Raw genomic sequence first — 22,741 nt, 5'->3', positions numbered from 1 at the left:
ACTATTCTATAACATTCATATGCCACAATTTATTCAGCTATTCTCCAATTGGTGGGTATTCATTCAATTTCCAGTTTCTAACCACTACAAAAAGGCTGCCACAAACATTTTTGCATATATAGGTTTCTTTCCTTTCTTCAATATTGCTTTGGGATATAAACCCGGTAGTAACACTGCTGGATCAAAGGGTATGCACAGTTTGATAACTTTTTGAGTATAGTTCCAAATTTGAGCATATATTTTTTAAAAATTGTAATCTTTTATGCTATTTTGAGGAAAAGTGTTCTTTTAAATGAATAGAGAATTAAAATTAATAATTTAAAAATTCTCTCCCTTCTATTGGAAAATAATATGAAAATGAAATCATTTGCTTTAAAAATATAAATGATCAGACAAAATAAATTACTTTTCTCCTGGTTCTCCTGACTTTTCTTTGTATTAGTTTATGTAAATCTTCTCATGTTTTACTGGCAGAATAGTATCCTATTACTTTTATAAACCATAGTATTTAATCATTCAGCTGATGGGCACTCTTTAGTTTTCAGTTCTTTGCTATAGATTAAAAGGGACTATTGTGTTTTTCTGTTCTATGCTATTAAAAAGGGGGACTATTGTAAATATTTTGTACATATGGATCCTTTGCTTCTTTCTTTGATCACCTACATTCCCAGTGCACAAGTAGGTCAAAATTACTGAGGGTAAGAAGAATGTGAAATTTAATTTAGACAAATTATAAATAATGCTAGATTGTTTATAATGAGTCAGAATTCAATTGATAAAACTCAAGAGAGATACCATGTGGGTTAGGATATACAATGGGTAGTGGGCCCAGCCTTCTTGCCATGCCAAAGTTCACATTTTGCCTTTGACACCTAGTGGTTTTGTCATGATCAGTGTATATCAATTATAACTGCTCTAATACTGTAAATTACAAATTAAATTCTAAATTTTATCACTGGAAGGGTGGTTTCTATACCAGAAGCTTCTTATCCTGTTGAAACTATTAAAAAAATGAAGGAAAGTTAGGAATGTAACAAGAGTTATAGATTCTTTAGTTCTAGTGAAAATTAATAAAGGGTTTTAACATGCTTCTCCAAGGTCAATCTATACTTTTCTATGTGTGCTACGATATACTGTATTACCAGTAGTCATGTTAAATTTTTTAAAAAAGCCTTTAACAAAAACTGGGAAAAAAAGAAGAATACTTCAGATGGAAACACTTGTCAGCACAAAAAAAAGAAGAGGTTTGTCATTAGAACAAAAAATGATGTAATTGAACAGTATGATATGATCATAGTAACCCTAAGATAGAACAAGGTATTGGAATATCTGTATGTATGGCACAGAATATTATAAAACATAACAGGAGAAACAAAAGAAAGATAAAATTGCATCAGCTTTTGATGGTTTGCAAAAAGGTGTAAGAAATTGAAGTGGTAAGTGATAGAAATGGAGCATCTTTAGCTGTGTAGATGGCAATAAAAATGCATTCCTTTTTGTAGAGTAGTCATTGAGACAAAAACTTCATACTTGGTTAAGACTGAAGAAAAAAAATAGAAGTGAAATGAATTAATTTTATTTATTGCAAGGCAATTGGGGTTAAGTGACTTGCCCAATGTCACACACCTAAGAAGTGGTAAGTATGAGGCTGGATTTACACTGTACCTTCCAGCTACCCCCAGAAACTTGTACTATAAGCTAGGTTGGGTAATCTGATCCCTTTAAAAATTGAGTTCCATTGCATAATATTAAACTTTCTGGAAAGGTGGCCAGTGCTGATGAGAATGGAGCTGCTAATGATTTGGAAAAAAATAATAGAAAGAGGGGTGGATTCACTAGTCAAAATTTGTTTTAATGTGGATGAAACAGTCTTGTTCTAGGATTTATATTTCTATGAAAGGAAAAAAAACCCCAACACAACTTGGATTTGAAGTGTCTAAGGATCACCTAACATTTTTATTGTGAAGTAATGCAAAAGGGAATTTTAAATAAAAACCAATGCTGTTGATCTATCTCAGAATTCTAGTTTTCTTAGAGGCTAGAACCATTGAATACTTATAATTCTTTGATGACCATATCAGAAAACATGGGTTACTACAGCTGGTTTTTGAAAACTAGTTTTAATTTATGTCAGTTCAAGTATTGCAAAATATTGTAGGGACAGAAATATCACAGTTGAGGAAATTACTGATTTTAGATCATGTCCTGATCATCCAACTACACCTTTGTTCATTGTATGAGAAGGTGAGCAGGTAAATTTGCAGAGATATGGATATATTCTTTTCACCTTCCACCCACTATATATATATATATATATATATATATTCTTTCCTTTGTGATATCTCTAAAGGCTGGGATGGAAGTAATAATGGTAGACTGGGAGTGAGAAGGAGATGAAGAGGAAGGGCTACTGATACTTGCAGGACTCTTGTACCTATCTGCCTAATGATAGCATTTGGTAAGCAATTATTGCTAGTGGTGATGAGGAGCACAATAATTTCTTCCATCGTTGGGGGCTGGGACAGAAAGAGGGTTCTGAAGTGTCCTGCCTCTTGTCTCTGTCCTCTTTACACATCATTTGTGATTGATCTTAAATTATTACAGAGTAGAAGAAATGACATGAATCCTTTTTTTTTTTTTTTTTTTTTTTTTTTTTTTTTAATAGCCTTTTATTTACAGGATATATGCATGGGTAACTTTACAGCATTAACAATTGCCAAACCTCTTGTTCCAATTTTCACCTCTTACCCCCACCCTTCCCTAGATGGCAGGATGACCAGTAGATGTTAAATATATTAAAATATAAATTAGATACACAATAAGTATACATGACCAAAACGTTATTTTGCTGTACAAAAAGAATCAGACTCTGAAATATTGTACAATTAGCTTGTGAAGGAAATCAAAATGCAGGTGGGCATAAATATAGGGATTGGGAATTCAATGTAATGGTTTTAGTCATTTCCCAGAGTTCTTTCTCTGGGCGTAGCTGGTTCAATTCATTACTGCTCCTTTGGAAATGATTTGGTTGATCTCGTTGCTGAGGATGGCCTGGTCCATCAGAACTGGTCATCATATAGTATTGTTGTTGAAGTATATAATGATCTCCTGGTCCTGCTCATTTCACTCAGCATCAGTTAGTTAAGTCTCTCAGGCCTTTCTGAAATTATCCTGTTGGTCATTTCTTACAGAACAGTAATATTCCATAATATTCATATACCATAATTTATTCAGCCATTCTCCAACTGATGGACATCCATTCAGTTTCCAGTTTTACCACTACAAAAGGGCTGCCACAAACATTCGTGCACATACAGGTCCCTTTCCCTTCTTTATAATCTCTTTGGGATATAATCCCAGTAGTAACACTGCTGGATCAAAGGGTATGCACAGTTTGATAACTTTTTGAGCATAGTTCCAAACCACTTTCCAAAGTGGTTGGATTTGTTCACAACTCCACCAACAATGCATCAATGAATGACATGAATCCTAATGACTTTGTTATCTTATCAGCGATGCAATCAAGTAGACATGGAAGCATATTGCAGAGTATGAAGTACCTCATGAGTATTGCTTCCTTCTTTCTCTAGGGATTCTCTCAAATCATTCACAACTGTCCTGTTCAGCAGTATCACCCAAGCTGCTTTTTGTTTGATTTCATAATTAAAAATGCTCATTTACAAGGGCATAACTAAATCACCATCACTACCTTCTCTTTTGTCAACAGCAAACAAATTGAACCCAAAAATTAAGAGCCTCTTTGAGTCTCTTCTATGACTAGGTCTACTTTTTTTTTTTTTTTTTAAGTGGTTCATTCTGAAAGGATTTGTTAATCAAGGTATATATACTTTCTTAGTTTGAGTATTACTTCATTTCATCCAAAGAAAATTATAAGATAAACTGTATCACACTTTAAAGTGTGCAGAACTTTTTGACTCTCACAGCAGCCTCGTGAGTCAGTCTGAACATTATTGTTCCTACTTTATTGATAAAGGGAGTTGAGGCTCAGAGAGGTTAAATGACTTGCCCTAAGTCACACAGCTAGTTAATATCCAGAGACAGGATTTAAATTCCAAATTTAACATTCTCTTCACTTGCCCTGCATATACTCTCTATCATTTGAAACCCAAATACTATGACCAACTTAGAATGATAATTGAATAGATGCTAAATAAAATTAAGACCAAACTCAACAAAATATAAATGATATAATATTTTTCTTTAATCCTTTATCTAATAATCTGCTTGTTCTCCCTAAACCTTCCCCTGAAATTCCTATTTTTTCAGGAGTACCTACGTTTTACCAATCACCCAGACCCAAACCTCAGTACTATTTCCAACTTGTCTCATCCTAAAATCTAATCTCTTGTCAAATCTTGTTATTTCTTTCTCTGCAACATTTCTCCACAGCTATCATTCTAATTCAGTCTCTTATCACCATTTTGCTAGACTCTTGCAATTGCACTTCTTGACTCCTAGTCAGTTCCTGTTCTAATCCATCCACTACTTAAGTTGCCAAGGTGATTTTCCTAAAATGCAGCACTCATAAAGGTCTAGTGGCACCCCCATGTTGTTTACCTTCAAGATCAAAAACCCTTTGACCTTTAAAGCTCTTCACAACCTGACCCCTTCCTACTTTTCCAGTATTTTAACTTTCTATTCCCTTTCCTTAACTCCCTGTCTGTGATTCAGTTAATTATCCTAACTATTGTAAACAATTTGTTTTTCACATACTTCATCTCCTTTTCATGTATGTTTGTAAGTGTTCTTTTGTTGAAGTATTTTCTCTTCTAGAAGGCCTTTCCTGATCCCCCAGGCCATCTAAGGTTACCCTCCTACTATCTTGTATTTATCTTGTATGTTCTAATTTATGTATATTGTTTTCCTCATTAAAATGTAGACTCTTTGAGGGTAGTAACTTTTTTTATGTCCCCATCAGCCCAATGCCTAGCAAATTGTATAGTCCTTAATAAATGCTTATTGATTGATACAGAGAATTAACAAAAAATATATAAATAAAAGCCATTTCCCAGTGGAGTAATAGTTTGAGAACAATTTTCAAAAAAAAAAATTTTTAGTCAACAATCATATGAAAGTTTGCTCCAAATCATTAATAAGAGAACACAAAGCAAAGTAAGTGAAGTTTTTGCCTTACACTTGGCAAAGATGACAAAAATTGCCAAAGGGGTCTGTGGCACACATAAAAAGGTCAAGAACCCCTGAAATAAGGGAATGATTGGATATGAAAGCCATTTTGGAAAGAAGGAGAAATTAATGCATTGTTAATGGAGTTGTAACTTGAATAAATATATTAAAAAGCAATTTGGAAATGTGCTAACAAAGTGATTAAAATGGGTAGATGATATAACATTCACTAATCCTTCATTTGAACAAAGTCTTAGGAGTTTAGTAAAAAGAAAAAGGAAGTTTATAAGTAATGTCAAGTGGAAAAAAGTAAGAACTGCCACTATAATGAACTTTTGCTGTAATTTATAGACTTTACATATATTGAACTTTATTTTTCCTGTTTTTGTTGCATGTAATCTTACTGCTTTGTTTAATTTTTGTTTGATCTTTTTAAAGATTATAGTGTTCATTTTATTTCCTACTTGGGTAATAACCAATTCAGTAACCAGATCTTTTAAGTGTATAAAAGGGGACTTTAAAAAAATTGTCAAAGCTGTTTTGTATTATACATTTAGCTCTTATTATTGGTCACATTTTTATTAAAATGACTTTAGAGGATCTAGATTCCTTGTAAATCTGAAGTTTATTTATAGATACATTTTATAGTTTATCCTTGTCATGAAATCCTTTTTTTCCCTGAAAATGTAAATGTTATATATTTCTGCAAATGAGAGACTATGCATAACACTTTTTCCTTTATTGTTTTTTACTTACTCAGAATTTAAATAATGTTGAGTTAAAAATAACTGATCATGTTTAGGAAATGTAGATTAATTATTTTAGTGTGAAATCATTTCTTTTAGATAATCATGGGCCAAACTGGAAAGAAATCTGAGAAGGGACCAGTTTGTTGGCGGAAGCGTGTAAAATCTGAATACATGAGATTGAGACAGCTTAAGAGGTTCAGACGAGCTGATGAAGTAAAGGTATGGATTTATCTTTTAAAAAAAAAAAAACATAATTTTAATTTTTAAAAATTTTGTACTTAACACAAAAGAACATTTTTAAAAACAGAACTGAATACAAAGAAGTTTATTTATGAAACAACAAAATCTCCATTTGATATCACTTTAAAAAAGAAAGGTAAACAATAGATTCCACACATTACTTTCAAAGCTGTTTCCTTCTGGAATTCCTTGGGGGTGTGTGTGTATACGTATGTGTGAGTGTGTGTGTAATATTTCAGTGACCTTTTTGGTGGTGTGTGTGTGTGGGGGGGCATCATATATTGGTAATCTACTCTTTCCATTTTAACCCACTGCAACTAAAAAAACCAAGATGAAGAGAGGGAAAATCTATTGTAAGTGAACAAGAAAGTAAAATGAAAATGCCTAATGTTCACATGGGTAACATCTCATGATAGGTTCTTTGGAGACATGGTTGGTCATGACTTTGATCATAATTCTCAAGTCTCTTAAGTTATTTTTCTTTATAATATTTTATTAGTATAAATTGTTTTCTTGATTTTGCTTATTTTACTCTAAAATTTCTCTCACACAATAATATTTCATTACACTTATACACACACACACACACATACACACACACACACATTGAGCCATTCCTAAATTATGTAAGAGGCAATTTAAGGCACCCATTAATTTCTTGGTTTCTTTTTTCTCTTTTAATCACTCTTCAGGAAGCTTATTTTTCTTCTGCCTTTTCCCTCACCAATATTATTCTTTCTCTAAAAATCTGCACCTTGAATTCTTTGTTTACTCATTAAGAGAAATGTATTTTTACACCAACCTGTATGTATGTCTAATCCTCCTTTTTTATCTGACATGTATCAGTGAGGTTCTTCTGATGTCCACTTTCCTTCCATATTTATATATTCACACACATCTCAATTATGAGATGTTCCCCTTCCCCATTTATTTTGCTCTCTTTTGTCTTTCTCCTGTTAAAAACTTTAGATCCTTTCAAATCCTTTAAAGACACTAGTTTCTCAAGGATTGTTGTTCTTAGCTCTATGCACTATTACAGAACTCTATAGAACATAGACCAATTGCTCAAGTAAGTTTACCTTTCTAATTTTCTGTAGACTTTTCCTTTTTTTAATTTCAAAAAAGTTAAAAATCAGGAAGGATTGAAAGTCTTCTCTTTCATTACCAGTCTTATTTTATTTTTTTACTTCTAGGATTACACTCAGTTTTGCTGACTGAATAATTCTTAGTTATTAGCTATCCCATTTGCCTTTTGGAACTTTTTATTCCAAGATATTCAATTCGGAGTGTAGTCCCTTAGTATTTAAACTCACTTTTTTTTCTTAATGTGAGAGTTTGATATTGTTTTGACTGTGACATTCCTGGGACTTTTGAATATTCTTTCAGAAGGAAATCAGATTATTTCTATCTTCAGGTTGCTCTGTTTTTTATAGATTTGGAAAGATTTTATTTATGATTTCTTGAAAAATATCATCTATCCCCTTTTTAAAAAATTCATGTTTTTCAGGGAATTCAGTGATTCTCAAATTATTTCTTGTTGACTGGTTATCCAGGTTATTAGTTTTTAATATTTGATACTTTATTTTTTCTTTCTTTTCTACAAATTTTTGATTTTGTTCTAATATTTCTTGATGTCTCATGGAATAAATGATTTCTATTTGGTCTATTGTTTGATCTATTCTATTTGGTCTCTATTTTTCAGGGAGTCCATTTCTTTGGTAAGGTTTACAAATTTTTTTGAGGTATTCTTCTGATTCCTTCCTTAAGTTTTTGTTTAATTTTAGATATTCCTGAAATCCTAGTGGGAAAAAAAATTTTTTTTGACACTCTTTATATTTGATATAGAGTTTCTTTTTTCTTTCAGAATTTATTAAAAAAAATGTATGGTTCTCAGTGCCTTCTTCAACTTTTTCAACTTTATAGTCTTGGTTCTTGACTTGGAGATTTATGCCAAAATCAGATTCAGCCCCGAGGCTTACTTATGGGTGGTATGATCAGCATTGCTTAGTCTCACTTGGATCTTCAGGGGCCCTTGGTGGCATTTCAGGAAAGAGGGCCAGAGACCTCTGGTATTGCTGATGGGTCTGTTTTCCTGTTGCTCATGCATGGGCTTCTGACTTTTTTTTTTCTTTTTTGGGGGGCAGTTTTATGATAGGAATTGCATGCTGTAGTTTCTCACTGTACTTCTTGATTATCATTCATTTTATTAGGAATATCAGGTGTTTGTTAGGATATGTGATCAGTCTGCTTTCATTTAAGCAGTCTTTTAGGCCATTTTCCTTACTTCCTCGATGCATTTGGTATCCATTTTTCTCTCTTTTCTCCAGTCCCTGCCTTCATATTAGGAGACTTCAATATAGAAATTGACTCTCACACCCAAAGTACTTAGTTCTTAAATTACTCAGTTCCCATGAACTACAATTTGACCCATCTTCAGCCACATGCAAAGATGGTCACACCATTGGACTTGCCATTATCCACAAATGTATCACTATCATGTTTAAGAATTACAAAAACCCTTCATCTGACCATGTTCTATTTACTTTTCCCCTCCTCCTCTGCGTTTCCTTCCAAAACTGTATTCTCCATTCACACTATAACTTCTAATCCTGTACCCACACTTCTCTCTTAGGCCGGCTCCTGTACCCTAGCCATTCTCTCCTCTTTTCCCCAACTTGACCTCTTGGTAAACCAGTTTCACTTTCAAGTCTTAAGCTCCCTTATCCTTTTACTGATTGTGCCCTGTCATGTCTCAACCTTGGATCACTCCCACAACTACTATATATGCTGATGAATAAAGGTAGAAAAATTACTCAACTATTCTGATTAGGTCTGTTACAAATTTACATTATTACAGCCTCAAGTGGGCCTTCATGGTCTCTAGGTAATCCTACTTTATCTTCCTTTTCAACTCACTATCCCAGTAATGTTTCCAAACTTATTCATCTCTCTTTTAATCTCATATGTCTTCCCTTCCTTCTACTCTCACAGTTGAGAATCTCAACTCATGTTTTACAGAAGAAATTGGAGCTGTTGGCTGTGAACTTTTATTGCTGTTTTGACTATGTGCTTTCTGACACTAATTCCTCTTTTAGTTCTATCTTACATGAAAACTTCTTCATGTGTTCCTTACCAATTCTATCTTCTCTACTTGCAAAAGCATTACTATTCCATTTTCCCTCCTCCAGTTGTCCTTGATTCTTCTTTGTCTACTGATTCCATCTCTATTGCCTGCAGACATTCCCATGTCTCCTCATCCTCAAAAAACTCACTTGATCCTTCCATCCCCATTAGTCATTGATCTATATTTCTTTAACTCATTATTATTTACTTAGCTCAATTCTCTGAAAAGATAGTCTGCAAAGATACCTATATTTTTTTCTCTTTTTACTCTTTTAATTATCTCTTACAGTCTGGCTTCTGACTTCATTGTGTTGCTGAAAATCTTCTCTCCAGAGGTACCAGTGATCTTTTTCTCAGTCCTTGTTCTTCTTGACCTTTGCAGTTTTTAAACACTGTTGATCACTGTCTTCTCCTTGGTCCTGATTTCTTGCTGTTTTCTGGACACCACTCTCCTGGTTCTTCTATGTGTCAGTCTTCTTTGCTGGATCCTCCTTCACTTGATCCCTTTAGCCACAGATGTCCTTCAGAGTTCTATTCTAGGCCCTTTTCTCTTCTTCCTACTACTTCCCTTGGTGTTCTCATCAGCTCCTGTGGATTTAATTACCATCTCTGTGCTGATGATATTGAGATATATTCATTCTCTTCCAATTTCTGCTGACCTCCATCCTCATCTACAACTGCCTTTCAGATAAATTCCATCCGGTGACACTTGACTTCCTTGCTGTTCCATAAATAGGATACTTCAATTCTTGACTCTAAATTTTTTCTCTTGCTTTCTACCTCCTGTCTTCCTTGGCTTCTTTTAAGTCCCTGCTAAAACCCTATCTTCTACAGAAAAGTCTTTTCCAATCCCATTCTACTTTAGTCAGTTAATAATCAATAAGTGTTTATTAAGTGCCTTGTAATGCCATACACTGTGCTAAATACTAGGGATATAAAAAAAAAAAGGCAAAAGACAGTGTCTGCCCTTCATATTCTAATGGGAGAGACAAGCAGCAAACAAGTATATACAAACAAACTGTATATACAGGATAAAGAAGAATGTGAAGGAAGGCATCTTAGGACTTTCACCTTTAATTATTTCCGATTTAATATATTCAGATATTTCCTGTTTATGTCATAGATACTTAATAAATATTTATTGATTGACTGATTTTCCAGATGTGTTTTCCAAGTATATATAAGATTCTATTTATGTGTTGGTAGTTATTGTTTGAAGGAAATCTTTAATTCTTAAAGCACACATTTTACATGTATAACTTGTTTTTTGCTCACTTAAAAAAATTAACAATTTTAACTTGTCTGAAATATGAAAACTTTGATTTCAAATGATACAGTTTCAGCTAGTTATGTCACTGTAGTTAAATATATAAATTTTAATCATATATTTTAATAGTGATGGTTATATTTTGACTTAGAACCAAATTTCAAACAAATTATTTCTTTGTAATATATTTTTACTATGTAAGTATATACCAAGAATTTGTACTTCCTTATTTAAGTATAAAACATTTCCTTGTTTTTGTGCATTTCTAAAAATCAGTTTGTCTTTTTATATAATAAAAAAATATAGGGAATTTTTTTTTTCAAAAAATGTTAATTTTATGTATTTTTTCTATTATGAAATAAATACTAGGTATATGATGTATGTGTGGATGTATGTTATACACATACAATGTCTTTTTGTAGAATCTATATGAGTTTCAATGAATAATCCTGATGGCATTCTAGGAAAATTGCTTGATGACTTGAAATTAACAAATTCCCCTTCTCCCCTTTTTTTTTTTTAAAGAGTATGTTTAATTCTAATCGGCAGAAGATTCTAGAAAGGACAGAAATCTTAAACCAGGAATGGAAACAGCGAAGGATACAGCCTGTACACATCATGACTTCTGTGAGCTCATTGCGCGGGACCAGGGAGGTTGGTTAACATGACATGTTGTAGTAATGTCAGCACATTTTGGTTTTACTAGTGGAAAATTGGTTGGGAGTTGTAAGGAAATCACTTGACTTTTTAGCATGCTCATATTTTTGTTATTGGCTTTTTTATAAGAAATTTTTTATCAGCTACTATTTAAGTATTTTTCAAATTGAAATATTTAGTAAGTTTTTAGCCATTGAATTTTTCTTTATAAGCATAAGTAGAATTGACTGTTAATTACCATGAATTAGTCTCATACTAAGAATTTCTCTCCTCTTTCTCCTTCCCATACATGGCTTAAAAAATGTTTTTCTTAGATACTCTTGTTGAAGGCTAATGTTTTTCTTTCTCTGTTAGAAGTAAGGGGTTTGACTTTGGGCTCTAGAGAATACCATACTTAGCTTTCTAGCAAATATTTAGAAAAAGGTAAGAGAAATTTAGATTTGATGTATAAGCAATAGCAGTTCTTTCTTCTGAGCTAGGGAATTATTTTGGATAAGAGTATTTTTATAGTTAAAGAATTAGTCAGATTTATTCATTTGGATTGGTGTATTCTATTGTTGAATTTTTTTTTAATGCTGGAAGTACTGAGTAATTCAGACTGTCTTCTAAGAGAAATGATATTTGTTTTCTATTTCAGTCAGCAGTAACTCTCAAGAAGAAAGAAAGCTATTCCTCTGCATAAATTATGTTATTGTTCTCACTATATGTTTTTAAATTTCTGGATTTTTTTTTTTTTTTTTTTTTTTTGCTGAGGCAATTGGGATTAAGTAACTTGCCCAGGGTCACATAGCTAGGAAATGTTAAGTGCCAAGCACTTAACACACTGAACTCGGGTCCTCCTGACTTCAGGATTGGGTTCTCTGTCCACTGCATCACCTAGCTGTCTCCAATTTCTGGAAATTTAAAATTGAGAATGTCTTTTTATCTTTCTTCTCCATACCCTTTCCATGCCAAAATTGTGGGGGGAAATTAAAATATGAACTCATTTGTTAGCTTTGAAATTATAAAAATTTTATATGTTTAATTTAGATTATTTACATCATTTTCATCTTTGGTATATTACATTTGAAAGTTTTTTGTAAAACAAATTTCATTAGTTAATACTTATTTTTTATATTTTAGAAAAAAAGGAAACCATAAGCTATTGGATAAAAAAAAGTCTTGGTTTTCGTTAGTTCAAGTAGAATAATATTTAAAAATTAGGAATAGGGAAAACTCAGTAAACATATTTTTATTGTTTTGTCTTGTGTTTTTTTTTTTTTTGTTTGTTTCCATTTTCAAGCAGATATAAAAAGTACTTGAAAGTAGTATAGTATAGTATAGTATAGTATAGTATAGTATAGTATAGTATGGCATAGAAAAGAAATAAATCCCCATTCACTGACTAAAACTTGTCATATAAAACTGTTGAATCGGTCACATTGAATTGTCTCCAGTTTCTGCCTATTGATTTTTCATTTTCTTCCCCTTCAATGACTTCTGTAAACTGGTTGTCTAGCCTAGGGCAGTATATCTGCCCTTTTTCACATTCTTGTTTTGTGATATTGTATGCTGTCTTTGATTGTATTCTAATTTCTTTCACATCCTTCCGAAGATGCAAAAAAAATTTAGCAAACAAAAGACAAACCAGCCAAAGACTGCTTTGTGATGATCCTTGCCCCTTGCACATGCTTGGCAGAATCTCGGATTGTGTTCCTGAACCAACACCCAGATATGTTCTTTAGTCACCAGAATTTGAAAAGACCTTTCTAACATCAAGTTTTGGGTGTATTTCTTGTTTAATAATCCAATCAGTGCAGTCATTATAGTACTTTGCTCACTTCAATGTTAAGTCTTTCATCCTTGATGCATGAGATGGAGAGAAACAGGTGGTTGGCAAAATAATTCCTGCTTTTTAATAATTTTCACTTTATTTTTTTCCTAATTTATAAAATGAAGGTACATCTACATTATCAAAAGACATTTAATTTTATTTGACCATTTGCTAGTAATATCTGAAAAAATTTCCCTTTCTAATTCAGGTGAAGTAATTTGACAAAAAAAACAAACAAACTTTAGAATATTTAGGTTGTTCTGCATTTGAATCCAGAAGGTACGTCTACCAAGAAATCCATTAGCTTTGGAGTACTTGAAGATCACTGATTGCTTTAAAAAAATTTCTTTTTTATTATTGTGAATTTGACACATCTAAAAACAGGAATAAATATTCCTTAATATTTCCTTATATATATATAATTCCATATATATATATATATATATTTGTTAATAAAAGTAATAGAAAAAGAAGACTGCGTATGAAGCAGTAGTGAATCTTCATGATTTTTTTCACATTGTGAAAAATTTGTTCACATCTTTTTAAAAGTATATTTGAAATTTAATTTGTTTTTTCTAATTCTGTATTCCTTTTCTTTGGCCTTTTCTGAATTTCCTTCTGCTTTCTTCTCATATCTTAAAAAAGCAATTGATTAATACTGGAACAGTGAATAGAATATTTTTCTTGCTATGGTAACATGCCTAATTGATATTAGATAGCATAAAATTATCAGCATAATTTCTTGATTTTCCTCAAATTCTGTTCAACAGCATGTGAATTGGAATGAAGAGGACAGTGAGGTTAATCAGGGTTAGTGGTTTGGCAGGATGGGATCTCTGATAAAATAATGGAGAAGGGGATTCAAGGGTAGGGCAGCCACTTGGTTCAGTGGATGTGATGAGGTCCTGAATGATGTTTTTGACAGAGAAACTAAAGAATTGATCCCTGAGGTAAGCTGGGAGAAGGCACTGATAGAGATCAGTTTAGCCCCACCTCTGGGGAGGTGGTCTAGTTTGAAATTCAAGTTATATCTGTGTGGAACAAGACCACCAGTTCAAATAAATCAAAGAGATTTCTCAAGGCAAAAGCATAAAGGAATTTCATTACTATCTCGTGAGAAAGGGCATCTCCCTCCCCACAAGCAATTGGGCAAGGAGAGACCAGGTCCAGTTAACAGATAAGAATTATATAGGGGCCTGGGCTAACATTTTCTATTCACTGGATCTTTGCCCTGATTAGCCAGTACAAATACCTCACATTCTAAATGTGATTCTAAATTTAATTTAATTTAGTTTAATTTAATTCTTAATTCATAAATGAGGAAAAACTTTCAACCCAACCACATAGTGAGGATTAATAAATTATCTTATATGGGAATTTCAGTGCCAAGGTGGCCCCAACTTAATCTCACAAAGAAAAGGCCCCACTCCTTGTAAACCACATGATCTCTGGAGAAAGAAATCTGGGCCAGCTGACCTTTACTCAGTTTTTACACTTGTCTTCCATCTTTTGAGATAGTTTTCACAGTTCACTTCATTCATGTCAAACCCCTGAGACTCCACCCTCTATAGAGTCCTTAAGCAGTTTCATCTTGCCTTGCCCTGTCAGAAATCCCAGTTATATCTCTGAGGTTAAATTTTCTCTATAAAATATACTTATCTCATGGCTGCTACCTTCCTTTGGATCAGCCTGCCATGACACTGCCTTGTGGTATCTTTCCCCTCCTCATTCCCCTATGCCACATGATATCTCTGCTAACTCCACTATACTTCCTAACCTCACTTTTCCTTACAGCTAACTGACTCTTTTAGGGTGCCGAGTCCCCTTTAGGATTTAGCCTGACAGCTAAAGGAATGCCCCAAATTCATGGTGTGCTCCCTTTCTACTGGGTAATTATGAGTTCCACTGAGGAACTCTATTATTTCATATCCTCTCCCACTCCGTTTCATATTTACCATTCAGTGTCTATTGTATCCCTTCATTTTGTCTGTAACCTCTTCCCTAAATAAATTTACCTTTTGCCAAAGAGAATGGCCATTGTGAATTCTTCACATTACTGAACCCCAACTCTTGTGCTGAGCCTCACATCATATTACAGCAGATGGAATGCCACATCTGGAGTTCAAAAGACCTGAATTCAAATCAGGCAGAAGCTTTGTGACCCTGCACAAGTCACTTAACTCTCTTTACTTCAGGTTCTCATCTGTAAAATGAACTGGAGAGGGAAATGGCAACTATTCAGTATCTTTGCCAAGAAAACCCCAAAAGGGGTTATGAAGAATTGAACATGACTGAAAAATGACAGTAAAAAAATTCTGGAATAGAGTTGTTTTACCAAGATGTTGGGTTAGGGAAAGAAGAGAATGTAACAATAGAAGGGAATGAACAGAGGAGCAGAGGGAATGGAGGTCATAGTGATGATAAAGGGCTGTGTTATGGGCCATAAGAGAAAATATGAGTCATGGAGAAAAACAGAATAAAAGATTGCACTTATATAAAGGAGTTTTAGTGGAATTTGAAGTGGAACACATTTGATAAAGGATATGGCCATCTCTATAGTTTTGGTGAAGTAACATTCCTTTTTTTTTCTTTTGGTGGGCAGGTGGTGAGATAATTGGTTAAGTAGCTTGTATAAGGTCATACAGCTAAATATTAAGGGAGAAGTTGCTTAATGAATGTGGGAGGAGAGTTTGGAAGTGGTAATGGGGAAGAAGTAGCATTTCAACTGCCCCCCCCCCCCCCCCCTGCTACCATTGAGTTAGACTGTAGGAGAGGAAGTGTAGCAGGTCCTGAAACAGGTGACAAGCAAAACATCGTCAACTGGACAGAGCTAGATCTCCATAAGAGCCAGAAGATGGAAGGAGTAAGAAAGGAAATCTATTAGTTATCTGGATTAAGATGAAAGAAAGTTTGTTAATTATATATGGATTCCAAATGGCATCGTTAAAATGGAGGGCAGTGAGTAAAGGAACAGTTAGTGGGGCATAGTAACTGGGTTTGTATATTGCCAGCTGAGATTTCAGCATCACTGGGAAGGGGTGGTCAGTATGAGGGATGGGTGTATGCTAACCATTGAGGAGTCAGTGATGATATTTGAGAATGTTCCTTAAGGTCCAATCTGAGACAAATCATAAGATCACAAATTTAGAGCTGGGAAGGATTCAGAGGTCATCTAATTCAATCTCATTTTATGGCTGAGGAAACTGATTTGCCCAGGTCACAGAGGCAATACAAATCAGAGATTGAATTTGAAACCAGGTTTTTCAGTAATATAGTATGTCTTGTGAAACCTCAGAGGGCCTCCTGCAGAGCAGGTAGGAAGGAGTATGGACAGATGTAAGGAAACCTGGTCAAAAGGCTGGGAGTGAGTGGGTGGAGGTTGCCACCATCTATCAAGCAAGAGCCCTTGTAGGGGCAGTAGGATTCTTGTTTTACCACCTGTAACTTGTGCTTGTGATGGCCCTGGAGATCACATTCATGTATCATTATTTGTCTAGTTATTCCCCTAATTAATGGGCTCACATTTTGTTTCCTGTTGTTGCTCCACAATAAAAGTTGTTTCACTTTGTCTGTCTTTCTCTGTTTCTCTCTCTATATTTATATATACACATATCTCTGTATAGATGTATCTGTGTTTATGTAAATAGATACATCTATCTATATATTTATTTGTAGTTACTGATTTAATTTAAAAAAACATATAACTAGATTTATATAGAGCATTATTCGTTATATTGTGATACATCCTAAATTAATGCCCTTGATAACAAGATAGCTTGTTATCATTGTGACTAAATGTCAACTAAAGTTCATGATAAAGAAAGGGAATATACATATAAACATAGGTTGGGGGCTGTCTTTTTTTTTTTTCCTTTCAGTAAAAGAGGATTATTCATTCTTGATACGAAACCTCTGCCTGAAAACCCGTGGCTTCTTAAAATATGGGTGGTTTGATGCTTTTTTTTTTTTGCCAGAAATTTCTTTGGCAAGATCATTGACAAAGATTGTAGTTTGTTTTTTGTTTGTGGTTGTTTTCAATCAAATGTTTGATTTGTAGAGTCAAGCTTCTGGGTTTCCACTTGTGTAATAAATTCTTATAATCCTAGTTATTTGACTTCTGCCTATATTTCATTATTAGAAGTTCTCAGAGCATTGAAGATTCTGCAAAGTTGATCAATTGCTGAATGTCCATGGAAGAGTAGCTTCTTGACTATTAATTCTTTAAATATTATACTCCCTTCCAGGTATCTTCAGGAGTAGAATCTCTATCAGACACTAATATAAATCTGTACTGCAGTTATGTTTATATACATTTATAGGTATTCTAAAGAACTGTGCAAATGCACAGTCAAGTTAAATACTTCGTTATCTGTTAACTGATTTTGAGATTTCAAATCTCAATGAAGGACTCGTTTTGAATATTAAAAGACTGCTTTATAAGATTTGGTAGGAGTAACTTTTAATAACTGAAGAATCCATTTGTTGATCAGGAAGGTTCTCTTTTTGTTGTAGTCTTCCAGGATATTCTGGAGGTCTTAGCAGAACTACATGGGGAGGCTAGACTAGACTAGACTGTCTTGTATTGGAGCTCATATTGCTACATATATTTTTGTATATTTGGATTTTTTTTTCTTGCGTTGATCTCTTCGAAATATAAACTTAGCTGTCTGATGCTATTTATATATATTTTTTTATTTTTTATTGGTAGATCTTTTTGCTTTAAACAGTACATTATTTTGTTCCCTTAAATTTTACTATGTATTTTTACATATAATTTTGTTTTGTCTTTTTTTATTGAATACAGTATCTCTAATATTAAAAGCTTTTACATGTTATTTTGCCCTTAGAATTTTTGGAGGATAACTAACTTTGTTGGGAGACAGTTTTAGACTATGTGATATACACTTTATTAAGGCAATGTATGGATATATTTGGTTTTATTTTCATTACAATTTTCATGTCATTTTCTTTGTCATGTCAGGGCAAACATTGCCCTGAATCTTCTTTAGAACTTCATGTCTTACTCTTGACATATTTTGTACTGTGTCTGTTCTATTTTGCTTAAATAACTTTTTTTTTTATGAAAAATGACTGAGGTTCTTCTTTTCAAAATTTATGTTTTCTTCTATGCATTTTCTCCTCCATTTGTAAGGCAGTAGTGAATTTGCAAAATTCAAGTTCTTGAGACCTCAGCTTTCTCTATAAGTGATTTCTAAGAACTCTTTCAACCCTTTCAACTCTTAAAGTCTGTGATCCTGTGGTTGCTTATTACGAAGACACTATTATTAATTCAAAGTCACATCTTAAAAAGGTTTTGCTTTAAAAAAAAAAAAAGTCTGCTGGAGCTATAACTGACATGAAGAATTTAGTCATTGAAAAAACTTCCCACTGATAGGGAGTTTTAATTATTTACAGTAATATTCCACATGACTATATTGTTCCTACAAGATTTTGATTATTTTTTTAGATGTCCTCTTGTTTACAAGTGAAACCAAAAGATTTAAAACATGCATACATCCACACAAACACATATTTTGGTTGATGAATCCCCTTTGATGATGCTGACATTATAGAAGCAGTAATGTAAGGATTTTACTGAAAAGAAAAAAAAAAAGAAAATGTAGCTTAATAGCTAGCTTATTTAGAAACACTAGGAGATAAGATTACAAGATCATAGATGTAGTGATGGAGGATAGGAAAAGGTTAATAAAGAACTATATGATTAACAAGGAAGGTGAATTGTGATCATGTACTGAGAATGAGAAGTAGAAAGCACTCTTTCTGAATGGCCCAAGTAGTAGGTGCCATTGAAATATGAATAAGAAGATTTATGGGACAAAATAGTGATCGAATAGGAAGACATTGTAATCTGAATAGGAAAAGGGATAGTGGCACTCTCTTGGGCTCATAAACAATTCGTCATTGTTTTAGTGATCTCTCCTTCCTGTTCAGGTCTGGAGTTAAACCTGGCCTTTTATTCACCATCTCTGCCAAGCCAAGAAATGTGACTGCCAGACTTCACTTTTGCTACTTTAGGGCTTTCTACAATTTGAAGATTCTTAATTTGTCATTTCTAATTTTTGTCACTTAATCAGACGATCAAAAAAAACAACATTTCTACATGAAGTTGACATTCTTCAGCCTTATTTTCGATGGATGGTTCTTGTTTTACATCACTCTCATTTTCTAATGTATTGTTCCATATGAGCTTTCTTGTGAGAAATAAAAATAAAAAAGAAACACAAAACAAATAGTTGGTCAACTATTCAGTTCACTATTCTCTATTCACAACTTTCAATTGTAGTTAACCCAGTCTATGATATTTCATATTCAATTCCCCTACTTCTCTTAAGAATGGAAGGAGATACAAAAGGATTAATTGTACAGCTTTAATTGGTGCCTAAACCCAGTGTTATCCTTCTAATATATGATTTATACAGCATAATACTTAAAATTATGAGTAGTCCAATTGTTTAGAGAATTTCTTAGGATTTCAAATATGTCATTCCTTTGAATGAATGAATAAAAAAAGAAAAATTTCATTCATTTATTTATTTTAAATAATAGCCTTTTATTTTTATTTCTTTTTCAAAATACATTCAAAGATAATTTTCAGCATTTACTCCTGCAAAACCCTGTGCTTCAAATTTTTCTCCCCTCCACTAGACAGCAAGTAATGCAATAAAAGCTAAGCATGTACAATTCTTCTAAATATATTTCTACATTTATCATGTTGCACAAGAAAAATCAAAAGAGAAAAGTGAAAGAAAAAAAACAAGCAAGCAAAGAACAACAAAAGTGAAAATTCAGCCCCCATAGTGCTCTCTCTGGATCCCGATGGCTCTATCACAAGTCTATTGGAATTGACTGGAATCACTTCATTGTTGAAAAGAGCCAAGTGCATCATAATTGACCATCTCATAAACTTGTTGTTGCTGGGTACAACGTTCTCTTGGTTCGACTCACTTCACTTGACATAGTTCATGTAAATCTCCCCAGGCCTCTCTGAAATCATCCTGCTGATCGTTTCTTATAGAACAATAATATTCTATAACATTCATATATCATAACTTTTTCAGCCATTCCCCAAATGATGGGCATCCATTCAACTTCCAGTTCTTTGTCACTATGAAAAGAACTGCTACAAACATTAAAAAAATACTTTTTTCAAATCAGAATTTTAAAATTCACTTCTATTTTTCTCTGAACAACCAAAGAAATTTCTATCCATGATAGAATATCGTTTAAAATGATTATACATGTATAATTTATATCAGATTGCTGTTTTAGGGAGGGAAAAAGAAGGAAGAGGGAGGGAAATTTGGAACTCAAAAATTTTATAAAAGTGAATGTTGAAAACTAACTTTACATGTAATTGGAAAAAAAAATGCTACCAAGTGAAAAAAAAATAAAGATAGATATCAAGAGAGAGAGGGTATTTTAGACATGGTATACAATTGAGCAGAAATGTAGATAGAAGATGAAATGTTTGAGGACAGGCAAGGCACAGGTCTGACCATGTTAGTTACTCCCCTTCTCACTAAAGTTCAGTAGTTCTCTTAGCTCTAGGATTAGATGCAAACTGCACTGACATTTAAAGCCCTTCACAACCTGGTTCCAATCTAAAGGCTTATTTTTCTATTATAACAATAATAGTAATATTGGGTAACATTTCCATGGCGTGGACTATATGCCAGGTACTCTGTGAAGCACTGTGCTGTTTTCTCATTTGATCCTCAAAACAACCCTGTTGGAAACCACATTTGAGCTCAGGTCCTGAGTTCAGGTCCAGCACTGTATTCATGGTGCCTCCCTACATGTATACAATGATTTAGCACCATTTGGCTGCCATTTTTGCTCAGTTGTCCACCAAGCTTCAAATGCTCTCTCTCCTTATGTCTACCTTTATTATTTTTTCCACCTAACAGTAGTTTATTTTTTTTCAGTCATATATAAAGATAGTTTTCAGCATTCACTTTTGTAAGATTTTGAATTCCTAATTTTTTCCTTTCCTTTCCTCCCCATTCCCAAGAGACCAAACAATCTGACATAGGTTATATATGTACAATCATATTAATCATTATATCTACTTTTAAAAATCCCTTTTGTTGTTTAGTCATTATGAGTTGGACCCCCTTTTAGGGAGGAGGAGCAGTTTCTTGGCAAAAAATACTGTCATGGTTTGTCATTTTCTTCAGCTCATTTTACAGATGAGGAATTGTGGCAGATTGCCGCAATAAGTAGATTGCCTCGGGTCTCATAGCTAATAAGTATCTGATGCTTTATTTGAACTTAAGTGTTCCAGAGTCCAGGACTGGCATTCTATTCACTGTGCCACTTAGGTGTCCTTCATAATTTTTAGTTTTCACTAAAAATTGGCTCAATTCCCCTTTTAAGAGAAAGCCTTTAAAAATTCTCCCAGTTGCTAATACTATCCCTCTCCCCATTTCCATGTATATTTTTATGTGTGTTATCTTCCTCAATGGGATGGAAGTTTTTTGAGGGTAGGATCTTTCACTTTTGTAGCCTTAATAGATTGTAGATTCTTAATGTAAGTCCACAAAACATGGTTATATCATGTGCTGAAATCACCTTTAATAATATACAATTTTTATGTTTAAATACTTAGAAATATAGAACTAGAAAGATTTTTCTTTAACATGATAAAACACAGTATTTATGTGAAACCAAGAGCTAGTATTATCTCTTATTTAAAAAAAAAAAAAAAAAAAAAAAAAACCTAGGAAATATTCCCAGTAAGGTGCGCTGCCTCTTGTCACAATTATTTTTTTATGTGGTGTAGCAATAAAGCAAGGAACATAAATTAAGGGAACCACGTTGGCAAAAATAAGTAGCTCTTTACAACTGATATGTTGGAATATTTTAAAAATTTGAGAAAATCAACAAAAATTGAGGTAATAAATGGCTTCAAAACAAAAGATCTGGTAAACCCAGGTAGAATACCAGCATTACTATCAGAAACAAATGCCTGGAGAAATTGATTTAAAAAACCAAAAAAACAAACCTCTTTCTTGAAAATATATCAATTATTTGAGCATTAACATCGTATGATTAATGAAGTCTACATAGACATAATTCTGAAACAATTTTAACAGAAAAGAAAAATTAACTGAAGAGATTTCTAATGTACCTGGCTAGCTTGAAACAATATTGTCAAAATGATAATAATACTACCCAGATTAATATAGTTAATGCATTGCTAAAGAAAGTGCAAGTAGAAACTTTACTGAATTAGAAAAAGGGATTACATTTATATGGAAGAACAGAAAAAATATCAAGGAGAATTGTAGTGTTCTCTTCTTTTGTATAATATGATCATTCTCTCTGGGAGCAGGTTTCTTGGGGAGGTTTCTGGAGGCAGCCTTGGTTTCAGTTCAACGTAATAATCACCCCAAATGCAGCCAGCTATTAAAATCCAAACGTTTATTTTCTCCTTCCAAGTCCTGTCTCTTTCCTTGGGCCCGGGTAGCTTTCTTAGAGGCCTATCTCCCTCCTTGGTTCCAAGAGCTTTTGCAGCTTGTCTTTTAGCTCTTCCAGCTTCTGCCTCTAGCTCAACTCTGACTTATGGCTTCTCAATCTCCAATTGACGCTCCCCTCTCATTCTTTTCAACTGAACTCTCCTGACTGAGCTCAGCTGTTTTTATGCTCTTTTAGAGGTGTAAACTCAAAAGTTGACTCCTCCTCTGAGAGTGGGATTACCGGAGGTATGAATTTGGATATCTCATA

The 22,741-nt window shown here is 33.4% G+C and overlaps 1 protein-coding gene across 6 annotated transcripts in view; it reads left to right on the top strand.

The window, feature by feature from the left end:
- EZH2 (enhancer of zeste 2 polycomb repressive complex 2 subunit) overlaps positions 1-22,741 on the top strand; it is a 108,115-nt gene that overhangs the window by 46,445 nt on the left and 38,929 nt on the right. For 3 of the 6 annotated variants that reach the window (XM_023504959.2, XM_023504956.2, XM_003771727.4), the window contains exons 4-5: positions 5,991-6,113; positions 11,050-11,178. In XM_023504959.2, the coding sequence (XP_023360727.1) occupies positions 5,997-6,113; positions 11,050-11,178 (246 nt within the window). In that variant the 5' untranslated portion in view covers positions 5,991-5,996. The remainder of the gene's footprint in view (positions 1-5,990; positions 6,114-11,049; positions 11,179-22,741) is intronic. The other 3 variants (XM_023504958.2, XM_012551116.3, XM_012551114.3) reach the window with 1 other exon arrangement.

Source organism: Sarcophilus harrisii, chromosome 5 (assembly GCF_902635505.1).
Source record: "Sarcophilus harrisii chromosome 5, mSarHar1.11, whole genome shotgun sequence".
NCBI lineage: Eukaryota > Metazoa > Chordata > Mammalia > Dasyuromorphia > Dasyuridae > Sarcophilus > Sarcophilus harrisii.
Note: the sequence above shows the minus strand (reverse complement) of the source record. Positions and strands in the feature narration are given on the sequence as shown.